General features: G+C 59.1%; 1 protein-coding gene across 1 annotated transcript in view; it reads right to left on the reverse strand.

Moving 5' to 3' along the window:
• The window catches only part of CPNE5 (copine 5), an 89211-nt gene that overhangs the window by 25607 nt on the left and 36434 nt on the right, over positions 1-27170 (reverse strand). The window contains exons 4-10 of the mRNA XM_058306653.2: positions 27003-27106; positions 26022-26061; positions 25750-25826; positions 24293-24352; positions 21853-21916; positions 7859-7962; positions 2300-2404 (exon numbers count right to left, since the gene is read on the reverse strand). Coding sequence (XP_058162636.1) covers positions 2300-2404; positions 7859-7962; positions 21853-21916; positions 24293-24352; positions 25750-25826; positions 26022-26061; positions 27003-27106 — 554 coding nt within the window. The remainder of the gene's footprint in view (positions 1-2299; positions 2405-7858; positions 7963-21852; positions 21917-24292; positions 24353-25749; positions 25827-26021; positions 26062-27002; positions 27107-27170) is intronic.

The following is a 27170-nucleotide window of genomic DNA, read 5'->3' on the forward strand; positions in this document are numbered from 1 at the left end:
TAACCGCTCTGGGCCTCAGTTTCCTTTCCTGGACTATGGGGTTGGTGTTACTACCTCCTCCGCAGGAGAAACCAGCCGCTGGTAGGATTAAATCAGTTGATGCACGTGAAGCCCCCAGAGCAGGGCCTGCACCAGGGCAGATGCTGCACAAGCCTTGGCCGTTACCCTGACCTGGCCTGGGAGCCACGAAGACGGGGGCTCCGTCCGCCCCCCAGCACCCGGCCCGGGGTGGCCTTGAGGGCGCGCCTGTTGGATTAAACCGCCCCGCCTGGGAGCTCCGAGCGGGGGTCAGGAGAGGGATAGGGCCTCATTCCCTGCTCTTGACCCGCTACCCTCTGAGCGCCCGCGGGGCACGTGGGCCACACCAGGGCTGCCAGCTCACCCCAGTGGGCACGCCTGCCCCTCGATTATCACCGCTGCCGGCCACGTCACCGTCGGTCCGCTCCCGGCGGCTAGTGGGGTCTGGGTGCTGACCCCCGTGTCCCGGCCATCCTGGAGGGAGGTGGGGCTGGGGCCGGCCTGCCTGGCCTCTCCACACTCACCTCCCCCACGGGGGCCTGGCCTCCCCGACAAGGCTGTGGTCGCGGCCTGGGAGCCCTCCCTCGGGTCGCAGGCTGGTGCAGGGCCAGCTGGGCCCCCCAGCACCTCGGGACACTGGGCTGGGGCTCCCCAACCCCGCCCACTCCGTGAGGCTTGAACTGCCACGCTCTCCCACCCCCCTACCGAGAATTCCAGTCCCCTCCATCTCTCTCCTGCTTCCCATGCTCCTATGCCCAGGCAGCCTCCAGAACCCCTGCACCTCCTTTAGACTCAACCGCTCCAACCGGACTGTCCTGCGCCTCCCTCCGACTCCAGACGCCCCAGGACCCAGCTGGACATGTGTCAGGGCTTTGTGGAAACCGGAATGCCCATTTTGTTTTGCACAATTATTTAGCCATCTAAAATGCACACGTGCCGGAGCCCCTGAGGTCAGTCCACAAGCTCCCCAAAGACAAGCGGGGTTCGGGCTGAGCCCCCAACAGGCACGCCATACGGCCGGGAAAGGAGCCGTCCTGCCGCTCGGATCAGGGCCTACTAAGGCAGCCGGAGGGCTTCCCAGGAGGGAAAGATGCACGGCCAGAAGAGGCCATGCAGCCCCCAGCCCACCCCCATCCCACTTACCCTGTTGGTGACCCCCCGGGCAAGGCCCCAGAGAGCCAGGGACCCCCAAGAAGTCTGATCCAATGCCCCAGTGCGCCTGTCCTCGTGGCCGGCAGAGGCCCGGCTTCCTGGGGAAGGGGGCCTGGGCGGCCCTGCCGTGAGCCCCCTGCCGTGGCCCACCAGCGCCGTGCCAGGACGGCTTCCGGGGACTTACCACAGGCTCTTCCGGGCCCCCCCCCCCGCCTGCTCCCAGCACGCAGCACCATTTGTAATGACCTGTTTCTTCGTGGGGTTACGCGATGGCTGTCTGCCTCCCCCACCAGTACGGAGGCTGCACCAGTGGGTGGAGTGTGAGGACGGCGTGTTTTGTTCCCTGCTGATTTCCCAGCGTCTGGCACCATTTCTGGCACATAGTAGGGCTTCAAACATTCTCAGACTAAATGCTGAATCTGGTATTTTGTGCACACCAAAGCCTTCTCGTGGAGGCTGTGTCATGTAAGGTTCGAAGCCACCCGAAAGGTGTGCAGGCATTTTAATACCCATTTTACAGAAAAGGAAACCGAGGCTCAGACAGGCCAGAGCTTGCCCAGGTTGGCAGTTCTTTCTAGAAACATAGTCCGGGTTAGAAACCAGGCATATGGCATCTACATGCAACAATTTTTAAGAACAACAGTGATGAAGATAGCTAATAATTAATGAGAGAAGGCTATGTCAGCTCAAAAAACTCCCCAAGTTCTTTGCACACTCTCCCTCACTCCCTTTGCCCATTTATGGCAACTTGGCTGGCAGAGGGCATCCCTGGGATCCTGACTCCCAGAGCCCATCTGCCAGGAGCGGGTGCCACTTCTGCCTGCATCTAGAGCTCCCCCACCTGCTCCCCCAGTGGGGACAATGGAAAGTCAGGCTCCAGCCAGGGCACCCAGGACAGGCACTGGGCTTCCTGGAGTCCCCAGCACCTCCCCCCAGCCTGGGGAGTTTCCCACCGATGGGGATGCTGGACCCCGGAGGAAAGAGGCAGGGAGGGGAGGGCTGTGAGGACACGAGAGGCAGAAACTGCCCGGGGGTGGCCAGGGGGCGGGTAATGCTAGAGCTCAGCGGGATCCACCTCCCCGAGGGCGGGAGGGCCCAGCCGTGGGGGAGCAGGGGCCGCTCCTCTCACCGGTCGTAGTCCCCGTTGCAGAGGGCTCTCACGGGAATGGAGAACGTCTGCCAGACTGGGTTGAGCGTGTTCTTCATGACCTCGGTCTTGTGGCAGATGGTGAACCTGGTAGAAGAGCAGAGGGAGGGCGTCAGGCCAGGCCGGGAGGGCAGGAGCCAGGGGCACCGAGAGCAACCAGCTCCCAGGCAGCGGAACCGCGGCTGCCGCGGGGCCGAGCTGCCCGTCCCGGAGGCCGGCCGGGCCAGGCAAGCCCCGGGCAGAGGGTCAGACGCGGCCCACTCACCGTGTGGCCCCCTGAGCAGGCCCTTCCCCTCTGGACCCCCGCTTCCTCCCCAGAAGCCCAGGCAGTTTGCCGCTGTCAGAGGTTCTTCAGCGGAGATGCCCATGGACGGACCCGTGGGTGGGGCTCGGGGGTCCCCTGGGCCCCTGAAATTGTAGGTAAAAGCAGGGGGATGAGTTGCATGCTTTTCCTTGGTTTGTCCTCTCCCCAGATTTCCATTTTCACAGCTCAGTCCCTCACTGCCTCAGGTGAAACTCCCCTGGCTACCCTCTGAAATTCACCATCAAATGCCATCTCAGTGAAACTCCCCTGGCTACCCTCTCAAGTTTACAACTCGCGGGAGCAGATGTGGCTCCAGCGGTTGAGCGCCTGTTTCCCACAGGGGAGGTCCCAGGTTCGCTTCCCAGTGCCTCCTAGGAAAAACAAAAACGAACAACAAGCAAAAACAAATGAAAAGACCAACTCAGGGGAGCCGAGGTGGCTCAGTGGTTGAGTGCGGGCTTCCCACGTGCGAGGTCCCGGGTTCAATCCCCAGCCCCCGTACCTCAAAAAAATAAATTAAAATAAAATAAAATATAAAACTCCCTGGTCCCCTGACTCTAACATTCCCTAGTCCCTTTCCATACTTTTTTTCCATTTCACTCATTTGACTTTTTTTTAAAAGAAGGTACTGAGCAGAGGCAGATGTGGCTCAGGCAATTGGGCTCCCATCTACCATATGGGAGGTCCAGGGTTCGATACCCAGGGCCTCCTGGTGAAGGCGAGCTGGCCCACACGGAGTGCTGGCCCGAGTGGAGAGATGGTGCAGCAAGATGACGCAACAAAGAGAGACAAAGAGGAGAGATAATAAGAGACGCAGCAGACCAGGGAGCTGAGGTGGTGCAAGAGAAAGATCGCCAATCTCCCATTCCAGAAGGTCCCAGGTTCGGTTCCTGGAGCCGCCTAATGAGAATACGAGCAGACACAGAAGAAGAGAGTGAATGGACACAGAGAGCAGACAATGGATGGAGAGGGGAGAAATAAATTTAAAAATCTTAAAAAAAAAAGAAGAATGTACTGGGGCTTGAACCTGGGACCTCATACATGTGAAGCTTGCGTGCAACTGACTAGTCTTTTCCCCCTTATTTATTTGTTTATAGTCTGTCACTAACATGTAAGCTCCACAAGGGCAAGGAATTTTGTCTCTTTCGATCTCTGATATATCCCCAGTGCCTGGCACTTAATAGGTGTTCAATAAAAAGTTTTCCGAATGAACCAATGAAAAAATGTTTCTCAGGGGAGCATTTCCATAGCTTTCATTTTGCTTTTCTAAGGGACGTGCATTCCCCAAGGCAAAGCTCCTGGCTTAGGTGGTCTCTCAGACCCTTTCAGCGTTTCCAGTCTGAACCTGTGAACTGCTTTGCAAACGACAAGTGGAGCGGCGGCTTCCCAGCAGCTGCGCCCTGGAAGCCTGCCCCGCGCGCCGAGGGGCAGCGGGCCGGAGCTGCGCTGCAGCCGGGGAGGCCTGGCTCCCAGGATCCGCCGCAGCAGCGAGCGCCCGGCTGCGCCTGTGCCCACACAGCCTGTGCCGTTCCTTCTCTGGCAATTTTCAAGTCAAAATGTCACTCCTGTCACCGCAGTTCAGTGTTTCTCTTCTCTGCTCCTTCTCGCCCACCCACTGGAGTGTGGAGATACTTGCAGGCCCCAGAGCTGGTGACGAGGAGGTGAAGGGGGTGTGGGGAGGAGGGGGCGCGGCTGCCCAGGCTGGCAGGAAGGGGGGGGGCTGCAGGGGCCATGCTGGCCCCGGGACGCAGCTCCGGCGGGCCCTCCCCTGCCCCCGTCTCCCTCGAGCCACTGACGTGTCCACTCCCTCGACAGTCACCGTCTTGATCAGGGCTCCCAAGCCACTGGCCCGAGTGGCTCCTCACTTGTTCCCTCCTCGACCCCAGGAAGGCTAGTTTGCTTCAGCCCCTCGTCCCACCCCCGTGACCGAGCCCACAGGCTCGCCCCACTCCTCAGCTTCGGGGCTGCACTGGCCGTGGGGGCCAGCCCCTCGCGTGGAACCCCGAAGGGGCCGTGCAGTCAGCTCACGACTCACCGCCGTTCGATTTGACACATCCCAGTGGAGTCGGACACACGTGGGCTCTGGTTCCAGCCCACGACTTCCCAGCTGTGCAGCCTTGGGCAAGCGGCTTTCTCTCTCTGAGCGCCACCCTCGCTTGTACAGTGGAGAGGATAACACTAGTGACACTGCCAGACCCTATTCTGATTACACATATTAACGTGTTTAATCCTCGCAGCAACGCTTTGAGGAAGGTGTTGTGCATTTTACCGACACAGAAATCTGAGGCACAGAGAGCTTACAGCTGTACTGTCCAAATGGTAACCGCTAGTGGCTGTTTAGATGAACGGAAAGGAAATAAAATTTAAAATTCAGTTCCTCAGTGGCACTAGCCCCATCAAGTCATGTGGCCAGCAGTGGCCATACTGGACAGCGAGGCAGAGAATCATCTTCACAGGAAGTACTACGGAGTTAGAGACTTGCCTACAGGCTCAAAGCTAATAACTGCGCAGAGGCTGGTCTGAGTCGAGCAGGCAGCCTGGCAGGGCCCAGGCATTTCATCACCACCTTCCAAGTCCCAGGTGGTTATTAAGAGGGGATACAGGAAAGCGGATGTGGCTCAAGCAGTTGGGCACCTGCCTACCACAGGAGAGGTCCTAGGTTCAGTTTCCGATGCCTCCTAAAGAAGACAAGCAAGGCAGCGAGCTGATGCAATGGGCCGGCACGGCAAGCTGCCGCAACAAGATGACACCATGAGATGATGCAAGGAGGAGACACACTGAGAGACACGACAAGCAGGGAGTGGCTCCTCCCTCCCACATAAGAGGTCCCAGGTTCAGTTCCTGGCATCTCTTAAAAAGAAAACGAGCAGACACAGAGAGCAGACAACGAATAGACACGGAGAGCAGACAGCGAGCACAAACAACGAGGTGGGCAGAGAAACAATAAAATAAAATAAATCTTAAAAAAAAAAAGGTGGGGTACAATAGGGCCCCATGGTGCTTCCTTTTCTGTCCCTCCACGTGTGGCTGGTGAGCCATTTCACCCCGCTGCTTCCCTCACTGAGGTCCTTCCACCTGCCAACACCCTGGGTGAGCACCCTGATCAGTGCAGCCTCTGCCCCGCGCCCCTGCCGTCCCTGGTACTACAACCTCCCGGCTGCCGCCTCGGGGGGGTCCAGCCCACGCTTCAAGTGAAACTTGCCCCCAAATAACCTCCCATCACCTCCCCATCTGACCAGCCCCCCTGCCATCCTCAACCCTCGGGGTCCACCCCCGGCCTGGCTCCACCACTGGGGAGGTCTGGGCCCTGTCGCCCCCCCACCCCTCTCCCCACGGCGCAGCTCGCCCGGGCACTCCCCGCACCTCCCCCCTGTTCCCACGCCACTCACGAGCTGCTCCCTCGTCCCCGCCCCCTCCCCATCCCTCCCACACCTTCCCTCTGCTAGAACAATCCTTGGCCAAAAGGGTGCACCCCCTCTGCTCCAAGACGCGCTCCCTCCTCCGGCCAGCGGGACCCCGACCCCTGAGGCAGGTCCGCCCCTCTCAGGAGGGGGCGCGTGGACAGCAGTGCTCTCCTACCTCCCCCCCAAGTCCAGCGCAGTCAACAAGAATTATTTAAAGAAATCCTGCGGGGAGACAAAGGAGCCTTTTGTTATGCAAATGAGCGCACCTCATTTCCCTGCTTCCTGCGTTCAGGTTTCAAAATCAGTTTTCCCTTGAAGGGAAGACACCCCCGCCCTGATGCTCTCCGCACACCCAGCACACACACACACTCACACCCGGAATTCCAGAACCCCCGCCCGAAGCAACCGGGCGAGGACCTTTCTGCTCTCCACTTTGTGCGGAGGATTCTCGAGCCTGGTCTTCTTAACTGCTCCTCCCCGGTGCAGTCATCGTCCTCCTCTCTTTAAAACCTGCTCCTGAGCCGCCTTCTCCAGCAGCATTTCTCTAATTAACCTCCCTGGCCCCGTCGCTTCCTTGTCCCGCAGAACCGGGCCCTTAAGTGGCCACTGCTTTCCAGAACTGTGGCGTGTGAAGAGACCCTGGAGACCACCTCATCCCAGCAGTTCATTTTACAGATGAGAAAACAGGCCCAGAGAGGGCAGAGGGCTTGCTGGGGTCACACAGCAGCCTGGCAGGAAGGGTCAGGGGACCCTCAATCCAGAACCCACCCCGCTGTGGACACCTCCGACCTACATCTGCCCGCGTGCCGGGTGTGTCTTCATCGCGCGCCGGAGGTGGTTTCTAGATTAGGGAGAGGAGGGGCGGAAATGGGGGCTTCAAAGACATCTGGAGTGTTGAATGAGGCCTGTGACAGCCTGCGGGCCCGGTGGGGGAAGGGGTCCGGTGTTGCCAGGCTACCATGGTGGGGGTCCTAGGCAGGGGGCAGGGGCGGTGGGGGGAGAACAAGTGGACCATCAGACAGGCCCCGACTCCCAGCCCCCCGCCATCGCCACGACCCTCCAGGCTTAGAGGCTGCCCTGATCTCACCCACCAGGGGCTCTGGAGACCCTGACTTCCACCCGGACCCCTCGCCCCAGTAGGGGGCCCAGGGGGCACCAAAGGAGATTGAAGCCAGCTAATAAGATAGAGAATCAACAGAGGGATCTGGAGCCTGGCAGAGAGGCCACGTTGACATCAGTGACCCCCAAGACGGCTGCCGGAAGACGCTCCCCAAGATTCTGCCGCTCAGCTCAGGATTTCCTCGGGAAGCCAGGAGAAGCCCGGATACTCCTCAAGGACTTGCCACTGGGCCCTCCCAGGGCCCTCCTCCCCTGCAGGCGCGAAGGGGTGGAAGGACGAACGGGTCACAAAGCAGGTGCGAGGCCTGAGCGCGCTCGCTCGCCTGGGGACCCCCGTCCCGCCCTCTGCGCCCCGCCCTCGCCGTGTTTCCCCTGCCAGCACGGCCACGCAAGTAAATCCTGGGCCTTTAGAGCCCACGACGGGGAATTGCAGTCTGTAAATCAGCCCACTTTATCGCTTGTCAGCCCCTGCCTCTCTCTCTGGATCTGTTATTTTCTCCCATTTCTCGTCCCTCCCTGCCTGATTAAATTCCTAACTCGCCGGGCGTGCCCTTGAAATTCATTTCTGCATCACAGTCAAGAATGTAGACACAATCCGGTAACAAGACGAGCCAAGCCACGACGCCGGGGAGGACCCCCTAACTCCCACGTCCGTCCCCGACCTCAGGAGGGGGTGAGAAAACTCAGGGCGCCAAGTGCTGCCGGAAAACTCACGTTCCATCCTCGTTGCTTCTGTAAAACACCAAGAAGGGGTCGGATTTCCCGAAGAAATCTTTCTTGTCCAGCTTGTTGGCGCAGAACTGCATGGTGGCGACATCCTGGTGGGAGGCGGGAGAACACGGGGTGTGAGGCGGGAGGAGGATGGGGCCCACGAGGGTCCCGTGGGAGAAGAGCCCGGGACCCCGGGAGAGGGAGGCTTGGCTCTGGGCTGATACTTGGGAGCTGCGCTGCATCCTCACACACCAGGCACAGCAGTGGAGGGTACCCGGGTGGTGGAGCGGGGGTGGGGGGAGTCCGGCTCTGCCGCTGTGTGACCTTGGGCAAGGCGGGTAACCTCTCAGAGCCTCGGGTGCCCATTCTGGAACCTGGGCTGACAGGACACACCCAGAGGGCCATGGGGACCGCGTGACCCCCGAGCCAGGCGCCTGGCAGAGCGCTGGCACGGAGAAGCATGGTGGCCGATGTCATTTCATTGCTGCCTCACAGGAGGCTCAGAGGGTGAGATAACCGACCCAGGGCCCCGGGCTTGGGCCGGCCGACCCCAAAGCCGCCGCTCTGCCCACCCCGCCTCCCGCCCTCTTCGTGTGGTTCCTGAGAACGCCCCACTTTCACACCCACGGGTCCAGCCACGCGACTCTCTAAGGTCCACACGGCAGGGACTATGACCCATTTTACAGCTGAGAAGCCGGAGGCGATGAGCAACTCCCCAAGGCCGCTGCGGGCAGTTCATCATCCCGGTGACCGAGTGTGTGAAGGACACAGGCCCTGGCGAGGCTGCCTGGTTCCTGCCCTCACCTGTCCCCCAGCCCCCCAGCTCCTGAGGCCCACCGGGCACCCCGTGTCCCCCGCCGTGCACCCCGTCGGCCTCTTGGACCTGAAAGCTCTGCACGTGGACCGTCAGCCTCTGAGTGGCCCCAGCCAGGGCTGAGCGTCGGTCCTGGGACCCGGCCTGCTCGAGGGCAGGGCCTGTGGAAACCCCGCGGCCCAGGGCTCCAGCTCCCGCCCGCTGTGCCTTGCGCTCGGGGGGACCAAAATGGCAGCTGAGATGGAAACAAACCCGCCCACGAGGCTGAAGCATAGTCAAGAGGCTGGCAGTGGGTATGGCGGCGAGGAATACGGAGCCGGCTGCCTGCTTACCTCAGGCCAGGCGCGTCCCTCATCCGTGAGGTGGGGCTATTAGTAGCGGCCCCCTCAGCGGCTTGTCGGGAGGACAAAATGAGTTCCTAAGAGCAAGCGCAGGGAAGTGGACTTGGCTCAATGGAAAGAGCGTCCGCCTACCATATGGGAGGTCCAGGGTTCAAACCCAGGGCCTCCTGGCCCGCGTGGTGAGCTGGCCCATGCGCAGTGCTGATGTGCACAAGGAGTGCCCTGCTGTACAGGGGTCCCCTGAGTAGGGGAGCCCCACACACAAGGAGTGCGCCCCATAAGGAGAGCTGCCCAGCGCGAAAGGAAGTCCAGTCTGCCCAGGAGTGGTGCTGCCCACACGGAAAGCTGATGCAGCAAGATGATGCAACAAAAAGAGTCACAGATTCCCAGTGCTGCTGACAAAAATACAAGCGAATGTATTGTGTGTTCACAGAAGAACACACGGCGAATGGACAGAGAGTGGACAATGGGGGGGGGAGGGGAGAGAAATGAATAAAAATAAATTAAAAAAAAAAAAGAGGCAAGTGCGTGTATATGGGCTTCTGCCCCTGCCCTATCCCACCACCTCACAGCCTTGATGTCCCCAGGACATCAACCACAGCCAACCCGGGGCTCCATTCATTCATTCATTCACTCAGCATTCACTCATTCCTTCTCTCAACTGGCACTTACTAGGTTCCATCTGTGTGGGTCAGACACTCATCAGCGCTCCCCATCCCGTATCACATCTAGCCCTCAAAATAATCCTTTGTCTCTTTTTACAAACGAAGTGGGAGGTAAAAGGGAAGTCAGATAACCTGCCCAAGATGACCAGCTGGTAACTGGAGAGCAGAAATTCAAACACGTACCAACTGATTTCAGAGCCAGGCTTCTTCCAGCATGCCCCTTGGCCTCCCCGAGAGAGAACAAATTGCATTTCACGAGGCCTGTGTCCCTGTTTTCTTTCGAATCACCTGATTCCTCTGGACTCTGGGCGTGTGTGGGCAGGGGCTGGACTCTGGTTAACCCAGGACAGAAACGCTCACTTAATGGAAGTTTCTGAGGACTGACTGTGGCAGGTGCAGCAGCCGGTACCCGGGAGCTCAGTGAAGAGCAGCTTTCATTCTGTCTCTCACCACGGCCCCCCTGAGAGGAAGAAGGAGGGCCGGCTGGGGCCTTTCCAGGTCCTGGAAGCTCCAAGAATCCTAGAGCTGCTGGAGAAATCTAAGACCCAGGCCCGGAAGACAAGAAAGGCCGGCTTGCTGGGCCCTGTGAGACACCAGGCGCCGAGCGAGGCCTTTGACGTGCATCGTCTCCTGAGTCCTCTCCCAACCCTAGGAAGGGACTCTGCAGAGGAGGAAACGGAGACTTCGTGAGGCTGCGTCGTAAGCCGAGGGCCACACCGTGAGCAGCCCAGGCAGTCAGGCTTCAGAGCGGTCCCTCCGGCCTTTCCTGGGTGTCAGGGCAGGCGCTGTCCTCTCCCCAGGGAAGACGCGCCGGGCCCACCCCATGCTGGAGCGGGGGAGCGCTTCACACGCCTCCCTGGAGAGACCCTCCCACGGCCTCGGAAAGGGAGGAAGCCGAGGCCCTGGTGGCCTACTTAACGTTTGGGGTCCAGTGCAAGGTGACAACGTGGGGCTCCTTGTTCAAAACACATTAAGAATTTCAAGGTGGCAGTGGCAGCGCATTCAGCCAAGCAGGGGACCCTCTGTGACTGCCCAGGCCACGTGCCCCTGGCGTGGGACCCCGCTCCATCCCGCAGAGCAGGTGCATCAGAAAGCCACGGAGAAAGAGAGCAGAAGAGACCAGTCAATCACTCAATCACAGGAAACAAACAAAAACGAGAGCTACTAGAGAGGAGAACCGGGCATGGCCAGTCAGGGAGCGAGTTCCAGTTCCACTCCGCGTAGCTGGAGCAGGTCACCCAAGCCCGCTGAGCATGTTTCCTCCTCTAGAATTAGGTGCTGCAGCCACACGCAGCACCCAGTGCGGGCGCGGCAGCTGGGGAGCCTGAAGCAGCGGGTCCGGGCTCCCTCCAGCCTCCCCAGGGCACTCTTCGAGGTTACCACAAAGAGCCCTCACTCACCTGGGGGTCACCTGTGTGGTGCCCTCACCTGAGAGCCGCACACGACATGCTTAACCCGTGCCGGTTGCTCCTAATATACCCGCACCGACCCGAAACAGCCAGAACGGATGCTGCAAGAGCTCTTATTTTTGCTCCTAGAAGAACCCCTCAGGGCCCTGTGAGATCAGGAAGAGGGTGAGATCAGAACACTAGAGAAGGCTTGGTAGGTGGAGAGACAGAAGGTAAATGGGACAAAATGTTAAAACCCATGGATCTGGGTACATTAGTCAGCCAAAGGGGTGCTGATGCAGGATACCAGAAAGCAGTTGGTGTTTATAAAGGGCATTTATTTGGGGTAGGAGCTTGCAGATACCAGGCCATAAAGCATAAGTTACTTCCCTCCCCAAAGTCTATTTCCACGTGTTGGAGCAAGACGGCTGCCGATGTCTGCCGAGGTTCAGGCTTCCTGGGTTCCTCTGGGCTCAGCTCCTGTTTCCTTCACAAGGCCAGCTGTAGACTATCAGGGGAACGGTTCTGTGTCTCTCCCTGGGGTTTCTGCCTTGTCTAAGGAGCCATCTCTATTCCCCTGTGTGCTTCTCCTGGCTCAGGTCCTCTTTCCAGTCTTGTTTCTCTTTCCTCTATGTTCTTACTTCCTGGGGCTCCAGCTTAAGGCTTCAGCATCAAACTCCAGCATCAAAACTCCAACCTCAGAAACCCTCAACTCTGTCCTCTGCCGTGCCTTCTATCTGTGTGTCCCACCCACCAAGGGGTGGGGTCTCAACCCCCTAATGACATGACCCAATCAAAGCCCCAATCATAATTCAGTCACGCCCGGGTACAGACCAGATCAGAAACATAACCCAGTATCTATTTTTGGAATTCACAACCTCATCACACTGCCACAGTGGGTATCCAGGGGGAGTGGGGGGTATACTGGCGTTCTCTATACCGGGTTTCTATTACTTTTGTAACTGTCCCGTAAGTTTGAAAATACTCCAAAACAAAAAAGTTTTAAATTGAAATACTAGGAATAAAAATCAATGCAAGAATTTGAAGAACCGTAGCTTCCATGGCCAAGGCGAGCCCCGTGTGCTGGGGGCCGCCGTCCCAGCACAGCCCCTGGCCGAGTGAACAGCATGAGGAACCAGGAGCCAGCTGGCTGGCGCCCCAGCTCTGCCACCTACCAGCTGCGCAGCCCAGGGCAAGCAACGGAGCCTCACTAAGCCTCCGAGTCTTGCTTTAGTCAATGGGGCAATAATGCTCCCTGCGAGCCTGCCGGGAAGCCTAAGGGGGATGGCGTATGAACAGTGGCAGTCCAGAGCCTCGCACCGGGCAGCTGCGGCAAGAGGAGCTATCCTTCACGGAGCACTACCGACTGCCGGGTGAGACCATACGAAATTGCCGGTGGTCCATCGCTTTTTACCTGTGATCACAGCAATACAACATCGATCCGCCTAATACACCAGGCTCTATTTCTACATGAATTTATTTATTGAATCCTCTCAACAACCCGGCGAGGTAGGTACTATTATTATTCCCATTTTACAGACAGGAAAGCGGAAGCACAGAGAGGGCAACATCCTGACCCAAAGCCACACAGCTAGTAAGAGGCAGAGCTGGGACGAGAACCAGATAACCTGGTCCCAAAGATGAATAACTGAGATTCCCCACGATGACCCTGAGTCATTAAGGTCAGTTTCATTATGCTCAGTGTGAAAAGTCAGAGAAGTGTGAAATCCCTTTTAGAAAGATGTCTAGGTACACAAGGTAAAAACGTTTGAAAAAGGACTGGCTCTGAAAAAGTCAGCTACCTGGAAAAATCCATCCCTGTGCAGCACCTCGTTCCCTGCTGACGGCAAACAAGTGAGGCATTGCCCAGGGGAGTGGGTGGTGATTTTAGACACAGGAAGACTTGCCCAGAGTCCACCGCGCCAAGCCATCCTCGTGCCACTGTGGAATGGGCAGGAACGAGCCAGGCCTTGGGGCGTGCCGGCTGCAGTGAGGGCAGCCCTCCTCCTGGGGCCGTGCTGCCCTGGGGAGGTCCTGGGGCCAGGGGCCGTGGTGCCTGCAGACTGCTCTGCAGGCGGCTCTGCGCTCGCTCAGCCGCCCTGCGAGCCTTCCGCTGTTCCCCCTGCAGCGTGAGTCAGGGACCGCGCCAGCCCCGTAAGGAGCACGCCGCCCGGGAGGAGGCTGGGGGCAGTCGGAGGGACGAGGCCAGCAGGACGACGCGGCCAAGTCTGCCTGAGGCTCCGAGGTTCCGTGCTTTGTCAGGCTCAGCTGAGAGCACATGACACGCTGCCCCCAAACCAGCAGCACTGCTGGAATCAACCACAGAGGAGGTGGAGCAGCTCCTGCAATCCATAATTTCCTGCAATTTCTGCTTTTTCACCCTCTCTTTTTAGAAAACCTATTAAGTTCTTCTCAAACAGCAGCACTGCCTCAATTTGCATCTTTCTGCATGTTTAATCAGGCTGCTTGGGAGACCTCGGCAAACAGCCTTCCCTTCCTGGGTGGCCCAGCCTGCCGAGACCCCCCCCCCCCCCCGCCGCTGCCCCAGCAAGGCGGTGAGGGGTCAGACCAGGGGGCAGCAGGTGGGCTGACCATCGCGCTGGCTTGGGTCTTGCTGGCAACCCCCAGGGCCAGAACAAGGGTGACATGAGCACAAAACGCAAGGGCCACAAAAAGCTCAACAATCAAAATAAGTATTTTAAGGCGGTAGTTTAAAAAAATCAAAACCCATGCCAAAAAAAAAAAATTCACGATGAACAAAATACTTAAATTTTAAATAAAGATATTTCACAAATGGAGAAACTGAGGTGCAGAGCAGTCAAGTAACCTGCCCAGGGTGATACCTGGTGACAATGGCTTTGGCCTGGAGCCAGAGCCCATGCTCCGAGCCATGTTGCCTCCTGCTCACTCACGTGCAGTACCAAAGAAGTGCTTTTTTTTTTAAGGTGGTACCAGGAATTGAACCCGGGACCTTGTACATGGGAAGCAGGTGCTCAACCACTGACCTGCATCCACTCCCCAATGAGAGTTGGTTTTTCTTTTTTTTAAAGATTTATTTATTTATTCATTTCTCTCCCCTCCCCCACCCTGATTGTCTGTTCTGTGTCTATTTGCTGCGTGTTCTTCTTTGTCCGCTTCTGTTGTTGTCAGCGGCACAGGAATCTGTGTTTCTTTTTGTTGCGTCATCTTGTTGTGTCAGCTCTCTATGTGTGCGGTGCCACTCCTGAGTGGGCTGTGCTTTTTTTCACACAGGGCAGCTATCCTTGTGGGGCGCACTCCTTGCACGTGAGGCTCCCCTACCCAGGGGACACTCCTGCGTGGCACGGCACTCCTTGGGTGTGACAGCGCTGCACGTGGGCCAGCTCCACACGGACCAGAAGGCCCTGGGTTTGAACCCTGGACCTCCCATGTGGTAGGTGGACGCGCTCTCCATTGAGTCAAATCCACTTTCCCCCCAAGAAGCACTTTTAATAAGAGGGTGGACGATGGTGGCATCTACCGTGTTCATAGAATTTTCCAAATGTCCTAGAATTTGTACATTGTCTTGTTTAGTCAGAAAAAAAAAACCCAAAAAGATGTTAATTAAAAGGAAAAAGAATCATTAGGCACAACTCTGAAATTCAGCATCCCGGCAAGAGGGAACAACCCACAGTAGGAAGTACTCCAGGTGGTAGCTCCCGGGGTTCTGCATTCTGGGGAGCCCGGAGCCTGTGCTTACTGGGGTCAGACTGCAGGGGCAGAGAAGACCCCATAGGTCAGAGCTCATTTGAACACAGATGGCTGATGGGGCCTGAGTCTTGATGCGACAATTGTCATAACCACGTTGAGGCCAAGCTGGTTTTTCTTTGTCGTCGTAATGACTGACTTCTCAGACAATTCAATCAGTTGTGCATCTGTTGATTTGGTCATTCAGAGGATGGAAACCCCAGACTGACCATTTTCCCTCCCTCTCATTGTGCCTGTATGTCTGGGATACCAATCAAACTCCGTCAACTAAAACGCAAAATAAAAACGGAACCATTTGGATAGGAGGATGTCCCCTGCAGTATTATTTATACTGTTTTTTTTTTAAATAAAGGAATGGGTTCGATAAAGTATGGCCCATCCAAACATGGAATAATACATAGCTATTAAAAAAACACATTTTCCAAGAACAGCTAATGTCATGGGAAAAGGCAGGCTATAAAGCTGGATATCACATTATGCCAATTTTAAGAAAACATGGTCAACATATACACCCAGAAAAAAGAGCTTTTGAAGGAAACGCGTCAAAATGTCAACAATGACGATCTCCGTGTGGTTTTTCTCTCCTTTAGACTTTTCTGTATTTTCCAACTTGTCCATAATGTATGTGTTGGTTTTTTTTATCATCAGGGAAAAAAGATTTTTATTTTGTTTTTAACCAGAGAAATGATTTCTAAGACCAAAAAGTCACAAACGAACCTTTCAATGTTTGCGCGCTGGTAACGCGTGGTGCCGAATGCGCCTATCTGGGCTGAGACACGTGGTCGTCCCCAAGCGTTAACTAGTGTCCTTTTGAGTCTCAGAAAACCTTCACCACTTCCCTGTAACTTACCTCCTCCCCATCTCTCTTTCCTTCTCCCTCCCAGGGCTCTTCCCCTCTCCCTGTTCTCCCACACGGAGAAACTAGGCTCTCTCTAAAGCTCGTCTTCAGAATAAGGAGAGTTTTTTACTTTGCCGCTCTCTCCCCTGCGACAGGGTCCCACACAATCTGGCGCCCACTCCTCACCCACTTTTCTGACTCCACCCATCACGATCCCCCTGCCCCAGGACCTTTGCACTGGCTGTTTTCTCCGCCGGGACAACTCTTCCCCCAGATGGCTGCAAGGGCTCACGTTCTCACTGTAAGCATGCTGGCATACTAGAGAGTATTATCCGTGAGTTTTCCTTCTGAACAAGCAAAAGTGTCATGAAATACTTGTCATCGACAGGAGGCAGTGTTTCTGTCAGGGCTGAGGACCACGGCCGCAGGGACTGCTGGCGGGCAGTGCTCGCTCCACTCGGAGCTGGACACTCCGGGAGGGCAGGGACCGGCTCCACGCATGTTTGCAGATCTGAACTGAACGAATAAAGCAGCGGGCTGGTGAGAAAGGCTCCAAGGGCAGCTGCCGTGGGAAGCCCCGTTGGCTCGTGAGAGGGGAGTATGGCCCCCAGCCCCGCCTGGCCCAGCCCGACTGGGGAACCGTGAGGACACACTCCCCTGAGCCTGGACGGCCCTCCAGAGCGCGGCCGCTCGCTGCTCAACGCCGTCGTGCTCAAGACTCCACCAAGAGCAGGAGACCCATGTCTGGTGCTTGTGCGCCCGGGGTACAGGCTCCTCGAGGGAAAGGCTCCCTGAGGACCCGGAGCCTGCGGCCTGCGCTTGACTCCTGCCGTCTTCGGTGGGCCGCCTAAGACTCAGCTGGGGGCGGCGGACGTGGCCCAGTGGTTAGGGCGTCCGCCTACCACACGGGAGGTCCGCGGTTCAAACCCCGGGCCTCCTTGACCCGTGTGGAGCTGGCCATGCGCAGTGCTGATGCGTGCAAGGAGTGCCCTGCCACGCAGGGGTGTCCCCCGCGTAGGGGAGCCCCATGCGCAAGGAGTGCGCCCGTAAGGAGAGCCGCCCTGTGCAAAAGAAAGTGCAGCCTGCCCAGGAATGGCGCCGCACACACGGAGAGCTGACACAGCAAGATGACGCAACAAAAAGAAACACAGATTCCCGGTGCCACTGATAAGGATAGACGCGGTCACAGAAGAACACACAGCGAATGGACACAGAGCCCAGACAAGTGGGGGGAGGGGAGAAATAAAAAATAAAATAAAATCTTTAAAAAGAAAAAAAGACTCAGCTGGATGGAGCTGATGGAGTTCAAGTGGTTGAACTCCTGCTTCTCATGTACAAAGTCCCAAGTTTGATCCCCAATACCTCCTAAAAACAAAACAAACTAAAATATTCTCATTGAGGAGCAGATGTAGCTCGGTGGTTGAGTGCCTGCCTCCCACACACGAGGTTCTGGGTTCAATCCCTAGTACCTCCTTAAAAAAAAAAGACTCAATAAGGCGAGCCTCATTATTGCATCTATAAAATGGGGTTAACTCACTCCTACCCAGCCCACAGCCCTGTGGTGGGAATCAAATAGAAAAATGGATGCGGCTCAAGCAATTGGGCTCCCGTCTACCATATAGGAGGTCCAGGAGTTGATGCCCAGGGCCTCCTGGTGAGGGAGAGCTGGCCCACATGGTGAGCCGGCCCATACGGGAATGCCGCCCCGCGCAGGAGTGCTGGCTGAAGTGGAGAGCTGGCGCAGCAAGACGCCGCAACGAGAGACACAGAGGAGAGAAAATGAGAAGGTGTAGTAGAACAGGGAGTTGAGGTGACGCAAGGGAGTAATTGCCTCTCTCCCACTCCGGAAGGTCCCAGGATCGTTTCCCGGGGCTGCCTAATGAGAATACAGACATAGAAGGACACACAGCGAATGGACACAGCAGACAACGGGAGGAACGGGTGGGGGAGAAATAAATAAAAATAAATCTTAAAAAAAGCAACAGCTCTATAAAGGTGAGAATCTTGGTAAACACCCAGGACCATGCAAATGCTGGTCATTATGACACTTAATAACAATAGTTTTGATGCTGAGCATAATTAAATCTTGGATGACTCAGAAGGCACTTGAGGAGCTTCAGCTCATCACTGTCAACCTTGAGTACCACTGAATAGCATTTCGCATCAAATTCTGATTTGGAGGAACTTTCTTGATATTTAAATTCCAGATGAGCCAGGATCTTATATAACCTACTGAAACGTGTTGGCGACGCGCGCCGGAGGCCACCCTATTTCTTCGCGGCCCCCCACCTGCCCACCCATGCATCGCCCACCTCCCGCAGGCCCGGGCAGGAAGGGAGGGTCTACCTCGGCAGATCTATTCATTTGAGCAGGAAGCCCCGCTCGGGTGAACCCCGACTCTCAGACTCCACCCTCTTCCTGAGCTCCTCCCCGAATGCTGAGCTGCCGCGGCGGAAGCGAGGCCCGTTCAGTGTAATTAGTTTAATTCAGCCAGATGCTGGGAATTAGTCTCTTTTCGTTGGGAGTGTTCTAGGGACAGAACCCAGCCAAAGACGTCCTAGAAGAAAAGGAGCCGACAGTCTCGGGGGGGAAGGGGGACGGTCCCCGGCGCTGGAACAGCTTAAAACACAGAAACTGCTGCCGGGGAAGACGGAGGGGGAGGGAGGGGCCCCCGGGTATTAGGCGCAGACTGTTTACCAAGGCCCGGAATTGGCATTTAACTGCCACCCGAGGGCTTTAGAGTTCCCAAAGCACTTTTGCTTCCATGCCCTCGTCACCAGCTGGGCAAGAAGCTTGGGGGGCACTGAACTCAAGGTCCTCAAGGAGTTCAGATGTAGCGCACCTCTCAGGCAGCCCCGCGGGCCAGGGGTGTGCTAGGCTCCCCTTTGGCACGGCCCCATCGGCCCCATTTGACAGGTGAAGACACTGAGGCTCCAGGAGCTTCCACGGGAGCTCCACGCGGCAGCTGCGTTCTGCCCGGTGCCGCCCAGACCCTCGGCGTCCGCAGCGCAGGAGCTGTCCTCGTAGCCTGCTCCTGACGCCGGGGCTGTCTGTGATCCTCCGGGAGCGCCCGCGGGGTGCCGGCCTGGGGCTGGGTGCAGACATCTGCATGCGGTACGTTTCTCCAGGCCCACTGGGGTGAACAGACGAGCAGAACACCCAGAAGGAGCAGCTGGGGATGAGGTGGTCTGGCCATCTCTACACTGCCCTGCGCTACCAGTTCTACCTTAACAGACACCTGAAGCCGGCTAGTAAGGTAGGAAATCAATAGACGGATCTGGAACCTGGCAGAGTCCACGTGGACATCAGTAACCCCAAGGTGGCTGCTGGGAGACCCTCCCCACGATGCTGCCACTCAGAACAAAGACTTCCTCTGGAAGCCAGGAGAAGCCCCTGACATTCCCCGAGGACTTCATCATTGGGTCAGTGGGGGATTGATGGTGGGTGATCAATCAAAACAGAAACAGCTGGGCCCTCCCCTGCCATTAGCAAAGGGGCGGAGTAATTCACAGTTCAAAACGCCAGGCAGAGGCCTGGACGAGCTCTCGCTCTCGCGCCCGTGGACCCTCCTGCCCTCTGCACACTTCTCTTGCCATTTTTCCTCTGCCACGTGGCCACGCAAGAGAACCCGGGCATTTATAACCTATAATGGGAACTTGTAGCCTGTAAATCAGCCCTCTTTATCACTTTTCAACCCCTTCCTCTCTACCCGGGAGCCCTGCTCTGTTATTTTCTCCCATTTCTCTTCACTCCCTAACTGAATAAATTACTGGCCTAACTCACCCTGCATGCTCTTGAAATTCATTTCTGCAGCATAAGTCAAGAACCTAAATAAAGTCCAGTAACACATCCAAGTGGTTAAAGGCTCTACCTCTAGAGACAAGCTGTATGGGTTCAAACTGCAGCTCTTCTACTCAGTGGATGTGTGACCTTGGGCAGATCACTTAACCGCTCTGTGCTTCAGTTTCCTCATCTGTAAAATGGGGACCATAATACATCAGGTATGATAATACATCATCTGTAGCAGTTTGATAATATCGATGAATTCCAAAAAGAAATATTGGTATGTTTGTGAACTGATCTTTTCGTCTGGGCATATTAGATTTAAGGACAGAGTTGAGGGTTTTGATGTTGGAGTTTGATGCTGAAGCCTTAAGCTGGAGCCCCAGGAAGTAAGCTCACAGAGGAAAGAGAAGCCAGCCCCAGGAAGAGAGGATCCCTGAGCCCAGAGAGAAGCAAGACCCTGGAAGGGAGGAACCCAGGAAGCCTGAACCCTAGCAGATGCCGGCAGCCATCTTGCTCCAACACATGAAAATAGACTTTGGGGAGGGAAGTAACTTACGCTTTATGGCCTGGTATCTGTAAGCTCCTACCCCAGATAAATACCCTTCATAAAAACCAGCCAATTTCTGGTATTTTGCATCGGCACCCCTTTGGCTGACTAATACATCATCCTCCGTATTATATTATCTATCGTAATACACCAGATAAATAAGTAGGTACGCATAAGCCACTTCGCACAGCGCCTGACTCAGGGCAGTTGCTCTGTTTGTGCTGGCTAACGCTAGCATATCTTTATGCTAGCAGCTCTCAAAGTATCGACTGGAAACTTCCGGGGGCCCATGAGGTCAAAATTATTTTCGTAATAATGCTAACACGCAGAGTTTTCCGGAGGCTACCTGACAGTGACATCAGAACAGACCGAGGGCAAAAGGGTCGTGAGATTCCTGCTGTCTTCTCTTACGCCAGTCAGAGAGAGGTGCAAAATGGGAAACCAGGCCGCTCTCCTCGCTAAATGATTTTCAGTTTGGAAAATAGAGTAACGCTTCAAAAATACGTTATCTATGTTCACACGGAATGGGGTTCAGTTATTGTTTTGAAATGAACTAATACACACCTCTTGTGTGACTTTCTCGGTTTCCATCTCTAGTGTGGTAAATGCTGATAGATGGCTGACGGCACGCGCCCACGGGCCTCCCGGGAGGGCCAGCAAGCCCTGCTCCCCCCAGCCCCGCGGCGCCGGCTCCCAGGCACCCCAGCCCCGCCTGTGCTCACGCCTGGCCCCTCCCACCTCAGGCCCTCCTCCTCCTCTCCCAGGACAGGCCCCTTGCCCGCCTGGGGGCGCTGAGCAGCCTCAGAGGCACGTGCCTGGAGGGGTTAGAGGAATGAGCCCGTTTTAGAACCGGCTGGCCTGGCTCAGAGTTCTGCCCCCGCCCCTTACTGTCCTTCCACAGGCGGCTTACCTCCCTGAACCTCAGTTTCCTCATCTGTAAAACGGCAATAACAACAGGGTCTACCTCTCAGAGCTGCCGTCAGGGAGCGATACCTGGCGTAAAATGCCCATCACTTGATAAACAACAACCATTATGATTACCGCTATTCGCCATTGTCATCGGCCACCAGGCCAGCTGTCCGGAGCCCCTTCCTGACGCGGCCAGGCTCCCCGCTTTAGGCGTCCCTGCTCCTCCACAGAAAACCCAAAACCAAGGGCTGCCTGGAGCCGCAGCCCCGGCCCCCGGCTCGCGCACACACGGTCCCTCCACCCCACGCAGCTGTCACTCGACTCCGGAGCTGAGAGGGGAAGATGACAGCTAAATGCCAAGCGCCCAGGCTCCCGGGCGGAAAACGCCCCTCCTGCCGCCAGTGTCGGTGCCGACGCAGCCCCGGCCCGAGGGCACGGGCGTGGAGGAGCCCGGGGAGGGCAGGGGCCAGGCCCCCAGCTCTGCCCCCCGCCTGTGGGCGAGGCGCTGCCAGGCCAGGCCTCGGGCCGCTCAGCTGCAGAGAGAGAAGCCGCCGTCCAGCCCTCAGGCCACAGGAGGAGCCTGTCCACCCCCTCCCTGGGACACGGGGCCCGGGGGGCCACCCGGCCTCAGGCACTGCCCAGCCCCTCACTCACCCCCGGGCACTGCCCGACCCCCACTCACCCCCGGGCACTGCCCACCCCCACTCACCCCCAGGCACTGCTCGACCCACCCCACCCCCCAGCACTGCCCGGCCCCCACTCACCCCCGGGCACTGCCCACCCCCACTCACCCCCAGGCACTGCTCGACCCACCCCACCCCCCAGCACTGCCCGGCCCCCACTCACCCCCGGGCACTGCCCACCCCCACTCACCCCCGGGCACTGCTCGACCCACCCCACCCCCCGGCCCCCCCACTCACCCCCAGGCACTGCCCGGCCCCCCCACCCCCCAGCACTGCCCGGCCCCCCCGGCCCCCCCTCACCCTGCAGTTGCTGAGCTCCTCGGCGGACAGGATGATGGTCCCACACTTCTTCCCTGGGACACCTCTGGGGGGAGGAGGAGACAGAGGGTCAGACAGAGGCAGGGACACAAGCCTGGGCGCCCCCCCATCCTGCAGATCTGCCCTCAAGCCCCTAGAAGACCTGTGTGGCTGTGGCTAGCGCCCCGGCCTGGCGCGGCCCCCCTGCGCCCCACGGGCCCTCCGAGGGGGCGGCTGTCGTGAAAGGCCTCGAATGGGAAAAGCACCCAGACTCACCCGGAGGCTTCCAGGCCAGGGGTTCTCAAACTTTCCATCCAAAGACCACTGCTGCGGGCAAAAGACCTCGTGGGCTCGCCACCCGCTCTGCGCCCCGCCGACCCCGGGGCCCCCGAGGGGCCCAGCCCGGAGCCCCGCGCAGGCGTCTCGGGAGAGAGCGGGAGAGGCTGCGCCGGGCGGAGGGCTGGGCCGCGGCCACCTCCCCTGGAGGTGACCCCAGCCTCCCTGGGGAGACCCCAGCCAACCCCCCCGGCTCCGCAGGGACAGGGCGACCAGGACTGCGCACATCAAAGAATTCTTCCAGGAATTCAGTTCTCAGGGTCAGGTGGGCCCCCCCCCACACACACACACCAACTCATTCCATTTTGGCGTCTGGGACTAACCCAGGGGGGTCCCAGGGCAGCCAGGCATCACGGGAGGGCAGGGAAGGGTCATGTTGTCCAGTGGCTGTGTGACTTTGGGCTCGTCGCTGCACCTCTCTGGGCCTGTTTCCTTATCCATAAATGGGTATGACTGTAGTGTCCGCTTGACTAACACACACACACAGTGCCTGGCACAGCAAAGGCCCGCAGTGAGCAGCGCTGCCTTCCCTGCCCCTCGGCTCCACAGCTGTGCAGAGCGGAAAACTCCAGCCCCCAGGGGCGGCCGCTGGGAGAACCACTGAGGAGCTCTCCCAGCGCCAGCTTTTGGAAGGAGAGGCTCTCAAACGGGGGCGGAGTGGGCGGCACAGCCCCTGGACAGCCCCTCCAGGTCCAGGAAGTGGCGTGGGGACCCTTGGCTGCAGCCTGCCTGCCAGCGCGTCTCCCAGGCGGAGGGCAGCTGGGCCGAGCACGCCAAAGCGCCCCAAAGTGTCCCCACGCCTGCACCGGGTCCCCCCTGGGAGCAAAGACGGGAGGGAAATAGACTCTCTCCGCCCCAGGCTTCTCCCCTGTTCCTCTGGTTCCCTCTTCTGCTCCTCTCTTTTCTTTCCCGCCCCTCCTGTGGAAACCCTCCCACCTGCTTGGCTCACGCTCTCTCTCTCTCTCCCCCCCCCTTCTGTCTCCCCCCCACGTCTCTCTCCCCCCCTCCCCTGTCTCTCTCTTTGTCTCTCCCCCTCTCTCTCCCCATCTCTCTCTCTCCCTCTCTCCCCATCTCTCCTTCTCTCCCTCCTTCCCCCCTCTCCCCCATCTCTCTCCCCCTTCTCTCTCTCTCCTTACCTCTCCCCCTGTCTCTCTTTCTCTCTCCCCCCTCTCCCCTCTGTCTCTCTCTCCCCTCTGTCTGTCTCTATCTCTCTCTCCTCCCTCTGTCTCTCTCTCCCTCTCTCCACCCTCTCCCTTTCTCTCCCTCTCTCCACCCTCTCCCTTTCTCTCCCTCTCTTCCTCTCCCTCTCTTCCTCTCCCTCTCCCTCTCTCCCTTTCTCTCCCTCTCTCCCTTTCTCTCCCTCTCCGGCTCCCTCTCCCTGCTGCTCACCTACTCAACTACCGTGAGGGGCCACCTTCCCGGGCCTCACTGGAGGCCCCTCCCCATGGCCGGCTGGTCTGGTGGCCCATCCGGCCGCGTGGACCCCAGCTTCTGGGAGCCCCCCGGGGAAGCCAAAGGAGCCCTGCCTGCCCAGCGGCCTGCCCAGCTGCCGGAGCCCTTGGGGCTGTCCCCAGCAGCCGCTCCCGCCTCGCCCCCCACCCCGCCCCCCACCAGGGTGGAGAGGAGTCAGGGTGCGACCCTCCAGCCCGAGGGGCGGCAGGAGAGGGTCCGGCTGCCCGAGCCTGCACGAGGCCGGCCCAGCGCAGGCGGCCAGGGCGGGCGGGGGCGGCCCTCGGCACCGGTGAGCACATGTGAAAAGAGGGGGTTCAGCCGCTCCTGCACGGGGGAGGCCGCCCCACCCAGCATGACAGCATGGAGGGGAAGGGGGGTAGGTGACAAGGGAGGGCGAGGGGAAGTAGAGGCAGAGGAAGCCAGCTAGGAGGGAGGACGCAGCCCCTGCCCGCGAGCCCCTCCCGCTCCGCTCGGCCCCACGGGGACCCGGGGAGCTGCCGCCCTAGCCTGGCAGGCTGGGGGCCAGCTGGGGCCTGGGAACCGCCAGCAGCACCCCAAGAGCCTGGGGCCTCAGGGAGGGCCCCGGGACCCTCTGTGTCCCGCAGCTGAGTCGGTCAGGGGGGCAGGGCCGCGGACCGCCCGGGGTGTGACCTACCCGTTGGCGAGGGCGGGCACGGGCTTGCCGGTCCTGGCGTGGAGGCTGAAGGCGCCGATCCTGCGGGGAGGAGACAGCGCCCGCCGTGAGCCCACGCCCGCGGGCACCGCGCCTCCCCGCCGCCCCGACACCGGTTTCTGTTCCGCAGGCCCTGCGAGCTGGGCCGAGGGCCACGGGCTGGGAGCGGACTTCGTTGTGAAGCCCTGGGCGAGTTACTCCACCTTAGCGGGACCCCTTGGGAATGTGCTAGAAACCTAAATTCTCAGGCCCCATCCTCTGCCAGCCACACAGGGAGTTCTGGAGGGGGGGCCCAGCCCTCCATGTCTTAACTAGCCCCCGGGATTCCAGTACACACCCCAGTTTGAGAACCACTGCTCTACCTCTTGGAGCCCCCATTTCCTGGCTGTGAAATGGAGAGATTGTCGAGGGACTTGTCGGCCGTTACAAGAGCTAAACACTGGCCCTGGGGTCCCGCCAGGAGGAGACGCCCAGGAAAAAGGGACGATGACTAGACCTGGGCACCTTTGGGGTGTAGGGGGCAGGTAAGAGGTTTGCCCCCTCCACCAACATCCGCCGGTTTCTGCCAACCTCCACACGTTAGCGCCTGCTTGCCTTTGTGGATTTTTAAAATTTTCTTTCTTTTTATTTTTCCACTTTATTTCCTGCTTGCCTTTGAAGGGTAGTTCACAAGCCACCTCCTACAGGAAGCCTTCCTCCATCCCCCCCAGAGCGCAGGCCAGGTGACGGCAGCGAGTAGACCCCAAGGGTTCACAGGCTCTGAGCCAGGCGGGTGGGGGCTGAGGGGGGCAGATGCACTTGCTCCTGGGGCCATGCAGGCAGAGCTGGCCACGGGGAGGCGGGGTCTGTCCTCAGTAGGACAAGAGGGCCCCCCGCCATCCGGCCAGCCCTAGCTGCTCCCTGAAGCTGCTCTCGGGGCCCCACGGTGGGAAGGTTTGCAGCTGATTCCTTGTCCCGAAGCCTGCTCAGAGTATAGCTTTCCCCTAAAAGCACCTTAAGACCCTAACGCAGACTGCCAGGGTCAGGGTGGGCCAGGACGGGTCAGACCAGCTGTGAACGACCTGAAGAATATACTGTGGGAGCGGAGCCCCGGCTTCAAATCCCAGCTCTGCCTCGTCCTAGCTGTGTGACTTTGGGCAAGTCACCTCCCGTCTCTGGGCCTGTTTCTTTGTCCTACCATGAGTGGGGCGGCGGTGGGGCAGCGGGCATGCACTAGCCAGTGTCTTGCGGAGCAGGGGCTCTGAGGGCCGAGCTGGGTCCCTCCGAGGTAACTGGGCTAGAAGCTCTGCGAGGCTGGGGCGCGCAGCCCGTCACCCCCAAACGCCCTCGGGACAGCCGACATTCTGCCCCCTGCCCTGAGCCCTGGCTCAGCCGGAGGGCCGGGAGGTAGCCCACCCCCCGGGAGGCGGCACTGGCAGGCCGGACCCCCGCGTACTCACGTGAGGGGCTTCTCCAGGCGGCTCCCGGACGACCCCACGATCTCCCCCAGGGTGCAGAAGGCCTGGCCCAGGAAATCCTGCAGGTGCGGGGTCAGAAAGGACAGTGTCACCCACTCCGCTCCCGCCACCGCCACCTCCCCACGGCCCCTCCCTGGAGGCGCGAAGGGCCCTGAAGGGACGGGGGGGTTCGGCGGCAGGGGTGCCACCCCGCAGCCCGCGTGGGCCCGGGGCGTCGTTTAGCAGGCCGTTCAGGGTCACTTGGCGGGACTCACATGTTTGGATAAATCAGGGCTCTTCGAGTCAACGTCGTATCTGCAGGGAACACAGAGAAGTGGGAAAGGCCGGTGGGGGGCAGTGCCCTGGCCGACCCCGTCGGGGTCCTGGAAGCCGTGTCAGGGCCCCGGGACCCCTAAAACGAGCTCCAACGTTCCTGCTTATTTCGGGGAGCGGTGGCTGGCAGGGGCACAAGGGCGCCTTGGGGTGCGGGGCTGTCCTAGGTCTTGACTGAGCAGTGGTTACATGGGCGTAAACAGATGTAAAAGTGCATCCCGGGGCACACACCTAAGACTTGCTACTCGTGGTACGGTATAGGGTACACCTCATACCCCATGATCGGCTTAAAAGCGAGAAGCCACACGGCCCGCCCCGGCCCCCCGCCCCGCCCCGGCCGCGCCCCAGCGGCCCAGGCTGACGCCGCCCAGGGCGCCCCCCGCACCCCGCTTCCCCACCATGAGCTGCCGCGCCCTCCTCACCTTCACGTCTTCCCCTCGCTCCCGCAGACCCAACTCCTTCCGTTGCAGGTTTTCCTTCCCTCCCTCGAGCCCTAAAGTCCCTTCTTCCCCATCCCATCCCTGCGCTCTGGGGACACAGACCTTCCCAAACCACCCACACCCCGTAAGAGGGACACAAACTGCCCCGCGCCCAGCAAGCCCGGGGGCCCCTGGTCTTGAGCCTCAGGAAGGAGGCTCTTGTGCTTCTGGGGGTACCTCTGGGGGAGGGGAGCCCCGGGGGACCCTCTGCCAGGGGAGAGGGCCGGGTGGGTCCTAGAGCGGCCCCGAGCCAGGCAGCTTGCCCAGCGCCCGCCGACCCCCAACTAAGGCCCCCCAGCCCGAGGCAGGAGGCGGCCGACTGGAGCTGCTCGTCCCTTCCCCCCGGCGCTGCGTTCCCGGTGGTCGCAGCTCCTCCGCCTCATGTCCCCCCGCCCCCGTCACCAGTTCCTCCCCCAGCCCCGTCCCCCGCAGTCTTCCGCTTACAGGTCGAAACGAAGGTTCTGCTTCTCCTCGAAGAAGTAATCCACGATGAACTTGCGCACGAAGTCGGGGTTCAGCGTGTTGTCGATGACCTCGGTTCGCCCGAACTGCAGGAGCAGATGAGACCTCAGGCGGGCTCCCAGGCCCTCCGCGGGGCCCCTCCCGGTCCCC

Source organism: Dasypus novemcinctus, chromosome 11 (genome assembly GCF_030445035.2).
Source record: "Dasypus novemcinctus isolate mDasNov1 chromosome 11, mDasNov1.1.hap2, whole genome shotgun sequence".
Classification (NCBI taxonomy): Eukaryota; Metazoa; Chordata; class Mammalia; order Cingulata; family Dasypodidae; genus Dasypus; species Dasypus novemcinctus.